Source organism: Malus domestica, chromosome 15, assembly GCF_042453785.1.
Source record: "Malus domestica chromosome 15, GDT2T_hap1".
Classification (NCBI taxonomy): domain Eukaryota; kingdom Viridiplantae; phylum Streptophyta; class Magnoliopsida; order Rosales; family Rosaceae; genus Malus; species Malus domestica.
Genome location: NC_091675.1, coordinates 20,350,949 through 20,367,490, shown reverse-complemented (window position 1 = coordinate 20,367,490; position 16,542 = coordinate 20,350,949). Strand labels below are relative to the sequence as shown.

The 16,542-nt window shown below is 36.3% G+C and overlaps 2 protein-coding genes across 2 annotated transcripts; one reads left to right on the top strand and one right to left on the bottom strand.

Annotated features, from left to right (window-relative positions):
- Positions 1-13,723: 13,723 nt before the first annotated feature.
- On the top strand, positions 13,724-14,347 carry LOC139191754 (uncharacterized). Its single transcript, XM_070812765.1, has one exon. The coding sequence runs from the start codon at positions 13,724-13,726 to the stop codon at positions 14,345-14,347; it is 624 nt and encodes a 207-aa protein (XP_070668866.1).
- A 1,104-nt stretch (positions 14,348-15,451) lies between these two features.
- Positions 15,452-16,319, bottom strand: LOC139191753 (uncharacterized). The gene is made up of 3 exons (XM_070812764.1): positions 16,304-16,319; positions 15,985-16,070; positions 15,452-15,850 (listed from the first exon to the last, which is right to left on the bottom strand). Exons 1-3 carry the CDS (start codon positions 16,317-16,319, stop codon positions 15,452-15,454), a joined length of 501 nt encoding a protein of 166 aa, XP_070668865.1.
- Positions 16,320-16,542: the final 223 nt, after the last annotated feature.

Below are 16,542 nucleotides of genomic sequence, written 5' to 3'. Positions count from 1 at the left end.
GGCCCACTATAGTTTGGGTTGGGTTAACCCGACAAAATGGAGAACGTGGTCATTGGGTTTTTAATGGGCTCTTGTAAAATTTCTAAGTCGTCTGAGGACTGAGCCATATTGACTTTTACAGCCCATAAACTACAGGCCAATCGAGACTTTCCTTGGGGTTACCCCTACCGGGCTGTTAAAGGTTACCTCTATATTGTTATGCAAGTTTTTAAACTAGACGGTCAAGAGAGTAAGCAGGATGAAATTGAATTAGATGTGAGGTTAGAAGTTTATTTATTTTTTATCTTCTTTGTAGCCATGTAAAGAATTCTTGAGTTTCTTTTTATAAGATGAATTTATTTTTCATCTGTTTCAGTTTTTTTTTTTTTCCTTTTTATTTACTTAAGCTCGTGTTCTGGATTCGGATTTTTTTTCACCGACCTCGGGTCCAGGGCATGCCAGTTGAAATTAAATAATTGCTAAGTTTAATAGATGTTGAATGATTAAAGGGATGTTAACTTGTATATTTTATCCAAATAAAGGTAACACATAGATTAGTTATGAAGAAAATGTATTCTTACCATTTCCAACAAAAAATGTAGGATTAGAAGAAATATTTGTTCTTTATTACTAATTTTTGTTTTGTAAGCAACTTGTACAAAATATGCAATATGACACCTATTTCTTCATTCTATAATTACTAAATATAGATTAGGAAGTTATCTAATTCAGGCTGATATTACCAAACGAGTCCTAATTATACAATTAGTGGCGAACTTGAGGGTAAAGTGAAATTAACTCTATGACAAAAATATGCAATTATATCTTTAAGGATGAAGTACCTAAAACCCCCAACATTTTAGTGTCATTCTAAATTGGTCTCAATCTTTGTAAATATTCCAAACAAGTACCCAACCTATTGAAAATGTCACATCCATTAGGATCCAATTAAATTTTTGTCAAATTAACTAGGGCTTACTTTTCAATAAGTTGGGTACTTGTTTGGATTGTTTAAAAAGTTGAGACCAATTTAGAATGACACTAAAAATTTTGGGAGTTTTGGGTACTTAATCCTATCTTTAATCATTTAAGAGACTAAGTGAAAAAAGAAAAATGAAAAAAAGTTATTGTCGATGGTGTGTTTCTTTTGGAATATGATTGTGAACACTTTTTTTTTTTTTCCGAACAAATGATATATCTACACTCAGGGGGAAGGAGGTGCGACAATAGGTAGAGAGAGGGGTGCGGCAATAGGTAGAGAGAATGAGAGAGATGTGTAATTGTGGGTGTATTCTATTCCACCCCATTGTGCCTTTATTTATAGTAGTAGGATAAGTAAAAACCTTCCCTTTAGGTTACAACATTTAATAGGTAATCAACTCCTAACAGGAATATAAGAGATATTCCAAGATATACTAGGATTTACACAATCACATTCCTAATCTAATAGGACTGCAACACCCCCGTTGAGTGTGTAAATACTTAAGTAAATGGCGCATCAGGTCTTTAGTGATAAAGCAAGTATAGTTGATGAAGTCGTCGGCACAATGAGCGAATGCGAGTCTCAGATCAACGGAAGAATGCATAAAAAGGTACAACTCACAAAATCTTCCTATGGTAAAACCCAAGGTGGGAGAAAACCCAAAGACTAAGGAGAAAAGTGAGAAGTTGCATTAAGTCAATACTACACATCTTTTGGATGCAAGTAGAAGAACTCATAAGGGTATGATCAGTCCAGGATGGATGCTTCGTTAAAACCAAGTTAGGTAGCAAAACCCCAGTGGGGAAAATGCTCCTAATCGTAGGGAAAAAGAGTACTTTAAGATCAAGTGAGTATATTTCTAGATACTCCCCCTGAGTTTGACATAACTTCCAAATGAGAACTACAAGCATTGCATAAGATAGTTAGGCATACCAGTTCCTCGGACAAGCTTCTGGAAGGTTGACTTCGGCAGTGACGTCGTGTAGAGGTTGACAAAGTTGTCTGAGATCGGCTTGCATGCCTTCAATCTCCTAATGCTTTGCTGATGTAGATGTAATATGTCTTGGTGTTGACTTTGTTGATATATCATGGCTTGGTCGGGTGGATATATGCGGTATAGTCTTCATGGATCATCATCAGGACTCAACGATGGATGAAAACACAACAAGTTCTTCGAATATGCTCAACAAGAACTCCTAACCATGTCTCACTTGTGGCGTAATGAAGTGAGTTGAGTCTTGGAATGATTCGAAGATTTCGCAACTAAGGTCATATTGTGGACCTCCAAGATATTGCGATATCCCTAACGGTAAAGATATAACCATTTGGGGATTTTACCTTGTGCGGGTTTGATAAGTAACCAGCGTCAGCATAACAAACAAGGCAAACATCATTCTGAGGATCAGGGGGGTTGGATCCACTCGAGATGCATTGGGATTTTCCTTCGTAGTACCTTCATGGTACGTCTTTAATACCAATTCAGTGGTTGCGTGTAGGCGCGATGCTGCATCTTTACCAAGATCAACAGTGAAGGAGATATCTTGTCTAAATACAATGAGCTAAGTACAACGAAGTGCAAAGTTGAACTTAGATATGGAATTTTGGATTCCATAACCTCTTCAAGGGTCCCATTTGCATATAACGTATGGACGATCATAGGTATACTCAAGGGTAACACATTCGGGGTGTAGTTCGACTAGTAGACCAAAATATTGTCAGAACAATGCTTCAACTTCAGGTCAAGGCATAAACAAGTTTTCCCATGATCTTTCATCTCAAATTCCATCTTCAGGTGCGAATCAGTTTTCTCAAGCTCTTCTGGAGTCTTAGTGAAATTTGTGTCAATGACTTAAACTGTAACTCTAGCAATTTGGAATAAGACTTCATAGTTTAACATGTAAGGGCATAATTCATCCCTGACTGATCAAATAATCACTTAGACGGGTATATCACATCCGTCAGATTGTAAGTGAACGCCTCAAACAAGTTAAGAGGGTGTTCCGTGGTTTTGGAACTATTTAAACCAGTCCATGTAATTCTTTGGGAACTTACATGTAAATCTCCGTATCTATATCCCCATGGAGAAAACACTAACCACATTTCATAATACTGCTATCAATCACATGACGTTTGAGAGAAACCTTGCACCGTAAAGCGTGCATCATATTGTACTATTTCATTCATCTCATAACGCTTCATTTCCCACTTGTAACACAACAGGGTTATCTTAGGCAGTGTAGGGACAACAGGTCCAATACACACTTTGGTAAGGAATTTGACCTAGATTGTATTTTCAGTTGTCCAATCAGTTCTACATTATCACTTAATCAAATGGAATACGGTTCGATATCGTCGCTTTTCATTTATGTTGATAGCTACCATATAAGTGAAAACATCATCGATGATAATCTCATTTCAATTCCATTTAGATTATTCAAACTAATATACTGGACTAAGAACTTTAAGTTTCGGGAGAAATTCGGATTAATCTCATGAGATGGAAATGATTTGAGACAACGATCAAGTATGGATTCATTGTTGTGTTGTGTCTTCTTCTTTTAGGGAAGTGAATCATACGAACTGAATGATTTGTCGTGCTCCAAGCCAAGACAGATTGATTGGCTATCTGTCAGTGTACCGGACCGTCCAACAAGGGCGGCACACCTTCCAGGGATGTTGACTTGACGTCCATTAAGAACGTCTATCTTTGCATGCATGTTTGCAGCTGGTATATGATCTCGTCGCTTTAGCTAGATCAGATGAATACGTTTGGAGCAACATTCTAAAAACTAGAATTCTTTGCACTTGCTTATCACACTTGTGCGGTATGGGGATCGAGATGAGACATAATGGGCAACGTCCACGTAAATTCGCGTTGTTCTACAGGAACGTTGACGTTCTCATCTCCTCTTAACGACGAGAAGACTGTCTCATTAAAGTGATAACCCGTAAATAAGCGGCAAAGAGATCGCATGCAAGGGCTTGAAGAGAGCTAGTGTGAAAGAGAATCATGATCGACAAAAGATACACATCATTCTTTGAGGACTCATGGTGGTACGTTGTGGCGGCATAACTTGGCACATGGAATGCTCACCCAAATGCGTAAATACGAAAATCATCAGGTTCGTACCTAGTAACCAACTATAACATCATATAGGTTGGGTGGCAGTAGGCCTCAATGTGGACCAACATAGCTGCGTACAAGATTACATAGCCCTATGCAGAAACCAAAAACTTGGTACGTTTACCAAAATTCGAGCGATCATTTAAATTGTGCTTTATGATCACTAGGCGAGGCTATTAGGGATGAACATGGAAATTCGATGTTGAATTATAAACCCAAAATACATGCAATACTTTATCAAAAACCGTCGATGTAAACTCTCTAACATTATCCAGTCTCCCGGACTTTAAGGGATAAGTAGGGTGGTGAACCTTTAATCGGCCAAGAGGTTTAGCAACTATGTGTGTGGACAAACATGTGACCAGTTTGTTGATTCATCAACCAAAACCATAAGTATTTATATGGTCCGCATTTTGGTTGGATTAGTCCACATATATTCCCTTGAATCTACTGTGAACAAATGGGTGATTTCGTATCTTTGCTAGGGATGATTTAGAAATCAAATTTCCTAAAATAAGTGGGTTTTGGCAAAGTGTGCTTGTAGGCACAAGATCCTTACTTCGGTTAAAGAGATGCATCGTAGCATCATTGTGCGACCTAAGTGTCCCAAAAGGTCGTACCAAAACAAGTAAACTGCTCAATCACCAAGCTTCAGGCTGGCCACACGTGACGTGTTTCCAGTTAGGAGACAATTTATTAGCCCCAAATCAAAGCTTCAGGCTCATTTTTGGAGGTGGTTCAAGGATATTTCACTTTATTTTCTTCAGTGGTTTCATTTATGATCATTGTCATCTTGAATATCCTTAAAAACTCAACGACAGGGATAATTAAAGGTCCCTTAAATGGTGATACAGTACCATTCATACAACGAGGAGTGTGCCAATGCTCTTAATCAGGTTGGATAGACCTGAAGTCGTTGTTAGAGATGTGATTTAGGTGTAAAGTTAGTATGCGTAGTACATATTCATCCAGACAACTAACTTTCCCACATTCCTACCTAATTACGTGTTTAATTGAATTGGTCACATGTATTAAGAAACATGATTCAATTAACTTATATTCGAGGACTATATAAGTAAAACATACACCAAACGTGAATCCAAGAACATGGAAAGTTCACAAAGTAAATGGTTTACTTAAGGGGATTCGGCCAACAAGGCCATCCATGTCAAAATTCTGCTCTTTCAACGATGTTTGGTGGAGCAAAATTAGTCTCACGTATTGACTACTAGAATGGTACTCCTTAACAACATTGGTTAGGGCATGAACAGGTGCATAACCAATGGTCTATTTCATCGAGACAGAAATAGATTCTGCAGGGTTAAGGCTTGGGAATATTTTCCCTTATTCTTGAAGTTTTAGGTCTTAGGTACCAATGATCATGTTTCGGGCATAATGCCACACCTTGGCAGGCCTGATTATACCATATGTTGTAAAAACAAACTCGAAATTGGATTGTGAGAGAATATGCCATTCGGTGTATCCTTGTTGAAGTAGTGCATCACCATTCGGTAGGTTTTGACCGAACTAGGTTGAGCAATTTGATAGACTCCAGCCAAACTGGGTCCATACCTTTCTCTCACGTTTGTGGTAGTAATCAGATCTGAGAATTTGGTAAACTTCCACTATCTACATTGCTGCTTCAGGGGCGAGTTAGAAACAAGGAAGGACGAGAAAAGTATTCTCCAGTCAAAATTCGATTAGATTTATAAACTTCAGAATTGTACTCATTCATGGACGTAATCATGGTGTGCTTCAGGCAATGTCTTTCATGAAGTCCATAGAAGCGAGCCAAAGAGCCATGGAATCGTCGTTCAAGAGGTACTTCCGTTGGTAATGCTTCGGGCATAAGTCTTCAAATGAATATCATGGCGGAAGCTTATTCAGCTCTTCCTTGCTGTTGTTGGCTTCAATGGTTTCTCAGCTTCTTAATAGTCAAATGGAGATTCACGTGTTGTACCCCACCTAAAGTGGTTTATCTTAGAAACATTCAAATCAAGAAAATCAAACTTGTGACGATTCAACAATCCATTGGATTTGGAGGGAACAAGATTGTGATTGGTGCTATGGGAATGAATCATCCATATGCATCAAAGTTAGAACATTCGAGTTCTAAGACATGGTTTTCATGAAAAACGTCGGGTTTTCATGGGTGTATTGTTTTATGAAAACTTCGGGTTTCAAAGGCACTAAATTTGAAACTACAGGTTCAATTTAGTTTATGAACGTTTAATTCATAAAAGAGAGGTTCCTGCAAGAACATAAAATGCAATATATAACTAAGTGTAGTGGTTTTGGGTTGCTTCAAGAAATCAAGTGTGAGTGCTTCGGAACTACGAAAGTATGTCAACGGTTCAAAGTATAAAAATAAATTATTGAATCATTAATGTCCAAAAATGATTTTCAGGTCAATAATTTTGGATTCATTATCAGATTAATGGACTGCAGGTTACTTTTAATTAATTCAATAAATTGGGCCATACAAGGTCGATTGTAAAAGCAAAATAATATTATTGGATCGAAAGTATAGCTCCAAAATAATTTGGGCTAGGTGTCATAAGTAAGGGGCATAGGTTGGGTGCCTTAAGTAGAAAAGGCAGGGCCCAAAAAGGGCCTCGGGTGTGAACTTCAAGTCACGGGGGTATTGTGAAATCCCAGCAGTAGCTGGGTTTCAAATCTAGGCTGAAGGGGGGCACGGGTGAGGTCCAGCGCAAGCTGGCTGTGGGTTCTGGGCACACAGGAGTTAATCCCAGCCTCATAGGTTGGCTGCAGGGACCAAGCCTAACCATGTGGGCTGTGTGAAGTACACGGGCCGTGGTAGAAAACTTAGCCAACTGGGCTGGATTGGATGAAGGTTGTAGGCCTGGGCTGCCTGGAACCCAAGTCAAGGCTTGGTTCGGTTTGAGAAAAAGTAGCAGGCCATGGGTCAAGGTACAAACATGCTGAGGGCTTCAGGCCTATCAAATTGACCTCAGGCCGAAGCTTGGTTTCTGTTTACACAGTGATTGTGCAATGGGTGTGCCGCACCATGCCCAATTCCCTTTTTTTTCGAAAATCCCTTAGGGTTTAGGAAACCCATATTTGCTTCTAATTTAATTTGATACTTTGACTCACATATTCCACATAACAATTTAATTGTGAGATGCAAAAAACAAATATATGAACATATACAATATATATATATATATCTATATATATATATATATCGGAAGGAAAATATAAACATAGGAGGTTCATGCATCATGGGGAATGTTTTCAAGCTTCAAAGGTCGTTTCAAATATCGTACTTTATTTTAAGCGTACCTAATTGGCAAAAAACAACAAAAACCTTTGAACTTGTAAAAGATCCTTTTCATAAAGCCGGAATTGCATCTCCAATGCGTTGTATCACGGTCAACATAGAAAAAAATTAAATTGAATCAATAGCATGTAGATCAATTCAATAAAATAAGAACTAATCATAAAAAGAATGATTAAAACGTAATACTCCCCTGATGGAAGATAAAACTCTCTTGGTATCGTAGCGTCAAGAGCATGCTGATAACGTGTTGTAGGCATAATTTACTGAACAAATATAGAGGTCATAGAAAGAGGGGTGCGACAATAGGCAGAGCGAATGAGAGAGATGTGTAATTGTGGGTGTATTCTATTCCACCCCATTGTGCCTTTATTTATAGTAGTAGGATATGTAAAAACCTTTCCCTTTAGGATTACAACATTTAATAGGTAATCAACTCCTAATAGGAATATAAAAGATATTCCAAGATATACTAGGATTTACACAATCACATTCCTAATCTAATAGAACTGCAACAATTAGTTCTTTATTACTAATTTTTGTTTTGTAAGCAACTTGTACAAAATATGCAATATGACACCTATTTCTTCATTCTATAATTACTAAATATAGATTAGGAAGTTATCTAATTCAGGCTGATATTACCAAATGAGTCCTAAATATACAATTAGTGGCGAACTTGAGGGTAAAGTGAAATTAACTCTATGACAAAAATATGCAATTATATCTTTAAGGATGAAGTACCTAAAACCCCCAACATTTTAGTGTCATTCTAAATTGGTCTCAATCTTTTTATATATTCCAAACAAGTACCCGACCTATTGAAAATGTCACATCCGTTAAGCTCCAATTAAATTTTTGTCAAATTAACTAGGGCTTACTTTTCAATAAATTGGGTACTTGTTTGGATTGTTTAAAAAGTTGAGACCAATAGAATGACACTAAAAAGTTTGGGAGTTTTGGGTACTTAATCCTATCTTTAATCATGTAAGAGACTAAGTGAAAAAAGAAAAGAAAGAAAAAAAGTTATTGTCGATGGTGTGTTTCTTTTGGAATGTGATTGTGTACAATTTTTTTTTCCGAACAAATGATATATCTACACTCTGGGGGAATTGAACCTAAGACCTCTCACTTACTAGGTCTTAAGCTAGTACTGATGTGATTCAAATTCACCTTTGGCGAGAATTGAACCTAAGACCTCTCATTTACAAGTGAAAAAGAAATACCACTAGACCGTAGAACTAAGTGGCGTGATTGTGTAAACTTAAAGTAGGAATCACAATGTGATTTGGAGATCAAATCTTAATAGGCTTTGTATTACTTGTAGGCAAAAAAATTCATCACAATTAGTATAAATAAAGGCACTAGGCATGAGGATTCCTCAAGCCCTTTTATTTTTCTCTACATTCACTATTCTCTCTCTCAATAGTTAGTTTTGCAACAAAAGTGGCATTACTTTTAAATTTCAGAGAATGCTAGGTAGTTGTGCATATGTGAGATCTTAGTTGCTAATATATAATGAGATACTCATTATGAGACTCACATGTATTATAATTTTTTTACCGTTGTGGTTTCCCTGAAAGAAAAATTGGGAATTGTATTTAGTGTTTGTTGCTTAAGTTCATCTCTACTAATTAATAAAATACTCATTGTCAACCAAAACCCTATGAAATTACCAGTTTAACCCTCTAATTAAAACATAACATGAATAAGAAATATGGGGTAGAAATATAATTTCACACAACCAAATTTTGCTGTTTTTTTTCTTCCAAAGCCTCACCTACATGTAATCCTAATATATCTCTAATTAAAAATAATAACAATAAAAACTTCCCACTTCTACATTCTCTTTCACTCTCTTCCTTTCTCCTTCTATTTCAAAAACAAAACTAAAAAAATTTCTCACACACTTTGTGTGTGCCCATATGCTAGTGTTTATTATAAAAAGAGTGAGTAAAACCACCAATATGTTCATGCACACAAGTACCATTACCTTTTATTTTCATCTTCTTGCTTCTTCAAAGAGTCAGTTTAAAGTAAAATAATTATGACTGGTTTGATGGATTAAACAACTGTGCAATGCTTAAAATTGAATGCATTGTGATTACATGCATTAAAAAGCTCTTCCTCTTTCATCATATTTTTGCCTAAAACAATTTGTTGTAGTGTAGAAAAATACATTCATTCCCAACCCTGAAATAAAGCTGACTATTATCTGTTTTTTTTTCCAAACAGCATTATGAACTCTTTATGATAATTGATTAAATCGATCATTTTATAACTTAGACAAGATGTTTACAGGTCTAGGATTTCAGAAACCCTAATGGGGCCAGTGTGGCCTGCAGATTAGATGAAGGAATTAAGGCCATAAAAACATCACTGGAAAAAGGAAAAAAATTTATAAAGTGGTATTTGAAATCTCAATCACATTTATTTCCCAGTAAGGCAGTGAGTCAAGTGTAATCATTTATATGATGTTCCATACCCCTTAGTGACAAGTCCACTTCCTGCAGCATTTGAAAACCCTCTAAACTTTGCTATGATTTCAGGAAATTAAATTTTCTTTTTGTTATTGTTATTTTATTTGCATTTACTATTAGAGTAAGCTGAAAATGGTACACTATGAGCTATGACTTCACAGATTCACAGAGAATTTAGATGAATTCTCAATACAAAATGAAGGATGATGATAGAGAGAAGAGAAAGAGAGAGCAATAGAGAATATGACTCTGAGATTTTCACACATTCACCATGACATGCGCTAGAAAGAGTGAGAGTGAAGGAATCACTCTACTTCTAACGGTTATACACTTTTGGCAGTATTCAAAATACATCAAGGCAATCTCAGCCTTCCATTTTACACCCTATGAGATGTAGAAACATGGCACCTTACTTACTTAAGACCTATGAGACTTAAATCAGAAAGATACAACCAAATCAGCATTTAGCTAATTATTCTAGCAATATGAGCTAGAATTACTTAAGACCTATGAGACTCAAATAAGAAAGATACATCATATCACAATTTACACACTAATAGCCCCTTTTGAATTGTGAACTGATTTCACTCCAAGAAGTTCTCTAAGATTGGTGAATTGCTTTCTTGCTAATGCCTTTGTAAAGATATCAGCAACTTGCTCCTTTATAGGATAGTGAACCAAATCAATCACTACTTGCTACAATGCCTCCTTTATGAAATGATACCTTCTGTTTATATGCTTGGTTTTATGATGAAAAATAGGATTCTTAGTGATAGCTATGGCTGAAGTATTGTCACAGTTCATTGGTGTTGCAACATATTGCACTTCACCAAAGTCTTCCGAACAAACCTTAGCCAAGTAATCTTTGTTGTTGCCTCAGATGCACTAATATATTTTGCTTCAGCTATGGATAAAGCAACACATTATTGCTTGATTGAAGCCCAAGAGAAAACTCCACTGCCAAAGGTAAAAGCATACCCAGATGTGTTTTTCATGTCTTCTTTTGAACCACTCTAATCATTGTCATAGAATCATATTAGAATTGCTATTTTTCCTTTCTTGTACTCCAAGCCAAAGTCAAGAGTCCTCTGAACATATCTTAGAACCCTCTTTGCTATCCCATAATGTTTGTTAGTAGGACAATGCATGAACCTTACTAACAAACATGCATCATACATTATGTCAGGTCTAGTTGCTATGAGATACAACAAACTACCTACAAGTTTTCTATACTTAACTTCATCTGCAGCTCCACTTTCATCTTCATTTCTCAATTTATCACTTGGTACCAGTGGTGTGCTCACAAGTTTACAATTTATCACTTGGAGTCCAAATTTCTTCAACAGAGATGAATCATACTTTCTTTGGTGTATGAAAATACATTCTTCAGTTTACATTACTCTCATACCAAGAAAATGATGTAGGAGTCCCAGATCAATCATCTCATATTTATGCATCATATCAACTTTGAATTCATCCATTAAATCTTGACAGCTTCCAGTATAGATTATATATCCAACATAAATGGACACTATAATCATCTCTGAGTCTTTTCTACACTTGGTATACAATGTTGCCTCATTGGTACTCTTTTTGAAACCACACTGTGCAAAGTATGAATTAATCTCTCCATACCACGCCCTAGGTGTCTGTTTCAAACCATACAAAGCTTTGTGCAGTTTGTAAACCTTATCCTCATCTCATTGCACAATGAACCCATCTAGCTGATCTACATACACCTCTTCTTCAAGTACACCATTTAAGAAAGCTGATTTCACATCCAGCTGAAATAGCTTCAACTTGTTCTTTGCAGCCCGTGCAATCAAAGTCTTTATTGTGTCTAACCTTACAACAGGTACAAAGGTTTCATTATAATCTATCCCAGGCTTTTGTGCATAGCCTTTTGCAACAAGCCTAGCTTTATTCTTTTGAACTAAGCCATCTAAGTTCAACTTTGTTTTATACACCCATTTTACCCCAATCACAGGTTTATCAGATGGTATCCTTACCAATTCCCATGTCTAATTCTTCTCAATCATACATATTTCATCCTCAATTACCTTCTTCCATGCTTCATCCTGTGCAGCCTCATTATAGCATTCTGGTTCAATGATACACAAATGGCATCTTCCATAAATCTCACTTAAGTTTCTATATCTTAGTGAAGTATCATCATACTGAGGTATAGAGACATAACTGATTGATTCACCAGAGACAATAGCTGGAGAACCATCAATTTGGATTTGAGAACCTTTAGATACAACATGTTCTATGGAATCTGAACCTTCATCAACTTCACTCATCTCCAGAGATTCATTTGCAGAAAATGGAATGCACACTTCCTTGACTTTATGTTTCTCCCAGTGCCATTTGCCATTTTCACCAAAGATCATATCCCTTAAGAGTATCACCTTATGTGTTTCAGGATTAAGCACTCTATAGCCTTTCTCACAAGTACCATATCCAATGAAGATACCAGTGACACTAGTTTCTTCTAGTTTATGCCTCAAATTTTCTGGAATGAGAAAATAACACACTGAGCCAAACACTCTCAGGTGTTTAATTCTAGGTTTTCTTCCACTGAACTTCTCAAAGGGTGTAATATTCTCCAATGCTTTTGTGGGACACTTGTTTAGCAAATACACATATGTGTTCATTGCTTCACCCCAGAAATTATATGAAAGGTCTTTCTCATGAAGAATGCATTTAGCCATCTCCACTATAGTTCTGTTTTTCCTTTCTGCAACTCCATTCTATTGTGGAGAATATGCAACAGTGAGCTGCTCTCTAACCCCAAAGATTCACAAAACTTTTCAAACTCATTTGAAATGAATTCTCCTCCTCTATCAGTTCTCAATTTCTTCACAGAATAACCACTTTGAAACTCTACCATAGCCTTAAACTTCTTGAACACATGGAAGACTTTTGAATTGTGTCTCAAGAAATAGATCCATCACATACTTGAGTAGTCATCAATGCATGTAATGAAGTACCTATTTCTGCTCATTGTTGATGTTTGCATTGGGCCACACACATCTGGGTGTATTAGTTTCAGTGACATCTTTGCTCTCCAAGTTGATTCTTTTGGAAAATACTCTATGTAATTCTTTCCCAATGCTCATCCTTGACACACACCTTCACTATCATGCATCACAAGTAATCCAAGAACCATATCATGTTCCCGTAATTGCTTCAGACTCCTATAATTTAGGTGTCCAAACCTTCTATCCAAGAATCAGTATTTGAGCCATAAAATCCAAAATGAGTGGATAATTACTTTAGCTTCAAAAGTCAAAACCGCAATCATTAAAAACAATAAAAGAAGCCAAGGTGTCCAGAAAAGATTGCTAGACATGATATTTGATCTTGATATTGATAATGTGAGGGGACAAGGTTATGATAATGGATCTAACATGAAAGGGAAACACCAAGGTGTCCAGAAAAGATTGCTAGACATAAATCCCAGAGCCTTTTACATGCCATGTGGTTCTCATTGTCTTAATTTAATAGTTTGTGATATGGCAAGTTCATGTCTTAAAGCAAAATCTTTTTTTGGATCATTTCAATGCATATATACGGTGTTTTCCAACTCTACAAAGCGTTGGAATATTTTGTTTGAACATGTTGATGGTTTAACTTTGAAATCATTGTCAACTACTTGATGGGAAAGTCACATTGAAATTGTTAAAGCAATTAAATCCCTAGTAGCCCAAGTTAGAAATGCATTGTTTACGTTGGTGGAAATTACTGAGAATCCCCAATTGAGTAGGGATGCAGGATGTTTAGCATCAGGAGAACTTTCCAGTTTTGATTTTGTATTAAGTTTGGTTATTTGGTATGACATTTTGTTGAAGATTAACATGGTGAGCACAAAATTACAATCTGAAGACATGCGTCTTGATGTTGCTATAAAGGCATTGGAAGCACTTGTTACCTTTTTTGAAAATTATAGAGAAACTGGTTTCGCTTCTGCTATGCGTGATGCTAAAGACATTGCACTTGATTCGGAAATTGACCCTATTTTTCAAACTAAACGTCATAGACCTAGAAAAAGACATCATGATGAAGTTGATGGTAATGAGAGGGAACAACAATCTACTGAAGAATCATTTAGAACAAATTATTTTCTTATTATTGTGTATATTCCTCTTTCTCAACTGAAAAACAGGTTTGAACAGTTAAAGACTTTTGAATCTATTTTTGGCTTCTTGTTTGATGCACTGAAGTTAATTTCATTGGATGATCAACAACTAATAGAAAATTGTATGAATCTTGAAGCAAATTTGAAACATGGAAATACCATGGATGTAGATGGAGCTGACTTATGTTTTGAATTACAGGTGTTGCAAATGATGTTACTTGAACAAGAATTTCTCTCTAATAACCCTTGGACATCCATGGAAATAGCAAACTTTGTAAAAGAAACTGACATGTGTCCTAATGTCTTGATTGCTTATCATGTACTGTTAAGTATATACATGTGACTGTGGCATCTGCAGAAAGAAGTTTTTCAAAATTGAAATTATTAAAATCTTACCTTCGGACCACTATGACTCAAGATAGGCTAAATGGATTAGCAATCTTATGCATTGAAAATGATGAGATTGAAGACTTGGAGTATGATGATATAATTGATGATTTTGCTTCAAAAAATGCTAGAAGACAATTTCTTAAAGGTTGAAATTTCAAGGAGCTTTGCTAGGAATGGTTGTATATGATTGTATTTTTTATTGTCGGGGTTTAGGTACTATGTCCACCCCGTTGTATATTTTCTCAAGTAATATAATTTAGGCATGAGGGCCTAGCCCCCCAGCTTCGATTGGGTTCCAGCTCTCTTTAAATATTTTTTAAACATATATTTCAGTATTAAAAAAGGGCACATTTTGAGCTTTCGCACTGGGCATCCAAAAACTCAAGACCGGCCTTGTATGCCACATTGTAGCACACTGATGCATATTAGTTTTTAATTGGATTTGAACAATAATGGAAACCACATGTTCCTCTTTTGCTTCACACTAACCACTAAGTTTGTCAGTGTTTTGTCATCAAAGATATCCACCTTGTAATCACCAAACACAAGAAGATACCTATGTTCAGTCATCTGTCCAATACTGAGTAAATTCTCTACAAGTCCAGGTACTAGCATGACTTCTCTTATATACCTCTTTCCCTTCTCAGTGTCAATAACAAGAGTTCATTTGCCTTTCACATCAACTAGAACTCATGTGCCAACTTGTACTTTTGCTTTAATACTTCTATCAATATCCACAAACAGATATTCTCTGGAGGTTATATGATTGCTACATCCACTATCTATATACCAGATGTCACTTACAGTTTTCACTTCACTTGTTTGTTTAACAAGAAAAAGATTTCCAGGTTCCTCCACTTTGTTTGCAAAAATTCCCTTGCTGAACATTCTTATTGAGATTACAGACCCTGGCCATATGGCCAAGCTTGCCACACTTATGACATTTGATATTCTCTTTCATCCAACACTTTCCATAGTAGAGTCTATCATAGTATTTGCAAGCACCATCAGTGTTGCTAGTTTCATTTCTTACACCTGGGGTGAACTTATTATTCCACTACTTCCCTTTGAACTTGAAATTCTTTTGAAATTTTGTTCCACCAGCATTGACATTTTGATTACCAAATTTACCATTTTTAGGTGAGATATTCAAACTAGTAAATGCACGCTCAGTACTACTTTCTCTATGTCTAGTTAGCCTCAGTTCATACCCTTTCAATATAGTAACCATATCTTGAGCATCAATTACTTCAATATCTTTAGTATTCTTTATAACAGAAGCTATATTATCATTTGTTTTGGGTAAACTGATCAATAACTTTTGCACAATTCTTTGATTACTAAGATGCTCTCCATAACTCATCATCTGATTTATCAAATCAAACAACCTAGCCAAATATGCAGCTAGAGACTCACCTTCACTCATATGAGTGTACTCAAAATCAGGACGAAGACCCTGTAATTTCACATATCGTACTTGTTTCCTATGAACTCTTACTTTATAATATCCCATGCTGCTTTTGCAGTTTCTAGAGTTGCAATGCGTGGAAAAATCTGATCCGATATAGCTCATTGAATGATTCCAATAGCCTTTGCATCCTTGACCAAATTTTCACGATGCAGCTTCATCTCCACCTCTGTTCTCTCTTCGTCCGCCTTTGTTTGAGAAGTAAAACCTGTCTCAACAATACTCCATAACTCGTGAGATCAGAAAATCGTCTTCATTCGAATTTTCCAGAAATTGAAGTTTTCTCCGTTGAATATCAGAGCTTGAAGCTCCCTTCCGCCAGACCCAGCCATGTTAGACTAAGATCACACCTCTCTCTCACTGGTTTCTCTGCAACAAGATGTTGTGAGAATGAACTCACTACCACTCACAGAATCGACGCCCAAAGATTTAAGACCCAACCTGGCTCTAAGGCCATTTTAGAGTAAATTGAAAATGGTACACTTTGAGCTATGACTTCATAGATTCACAGAGAATTTAGATGAATTCTTAATACAAAATGAAGGATGATGATAGAGAGAAGAGAGAGAGAGAGAGAGAGAGAGAGAGAGAGAGAGAGAGCAACAAAGAATATGACTCTGAGATTTTCACACATTCACCATGACATGCGCTAGAGAAAGAGAGAGAGAGAGAGAGAGAGA

What these genes read in the sequence shown, in the direction of transcription:
- LOC139191754 (XM_070812765.1), top strand. Translation starts at nt 13,724, where the DNA reads ATGGTGAGCACAAAATTACAATCTGAAGACATGCGTCTTGATGTTGCT.
- LOC139191753 (XM_070812764.1), bottom strand. An exon ending in ATTTGGTCAAGGATGCAAAG is followed by an intron (nt 15,851 to 15,984) that starts GCTATTGGAATC and finishes GTGAAATTACAG; the next exon opens with GGTCTTCGTCCTGATTTTGA.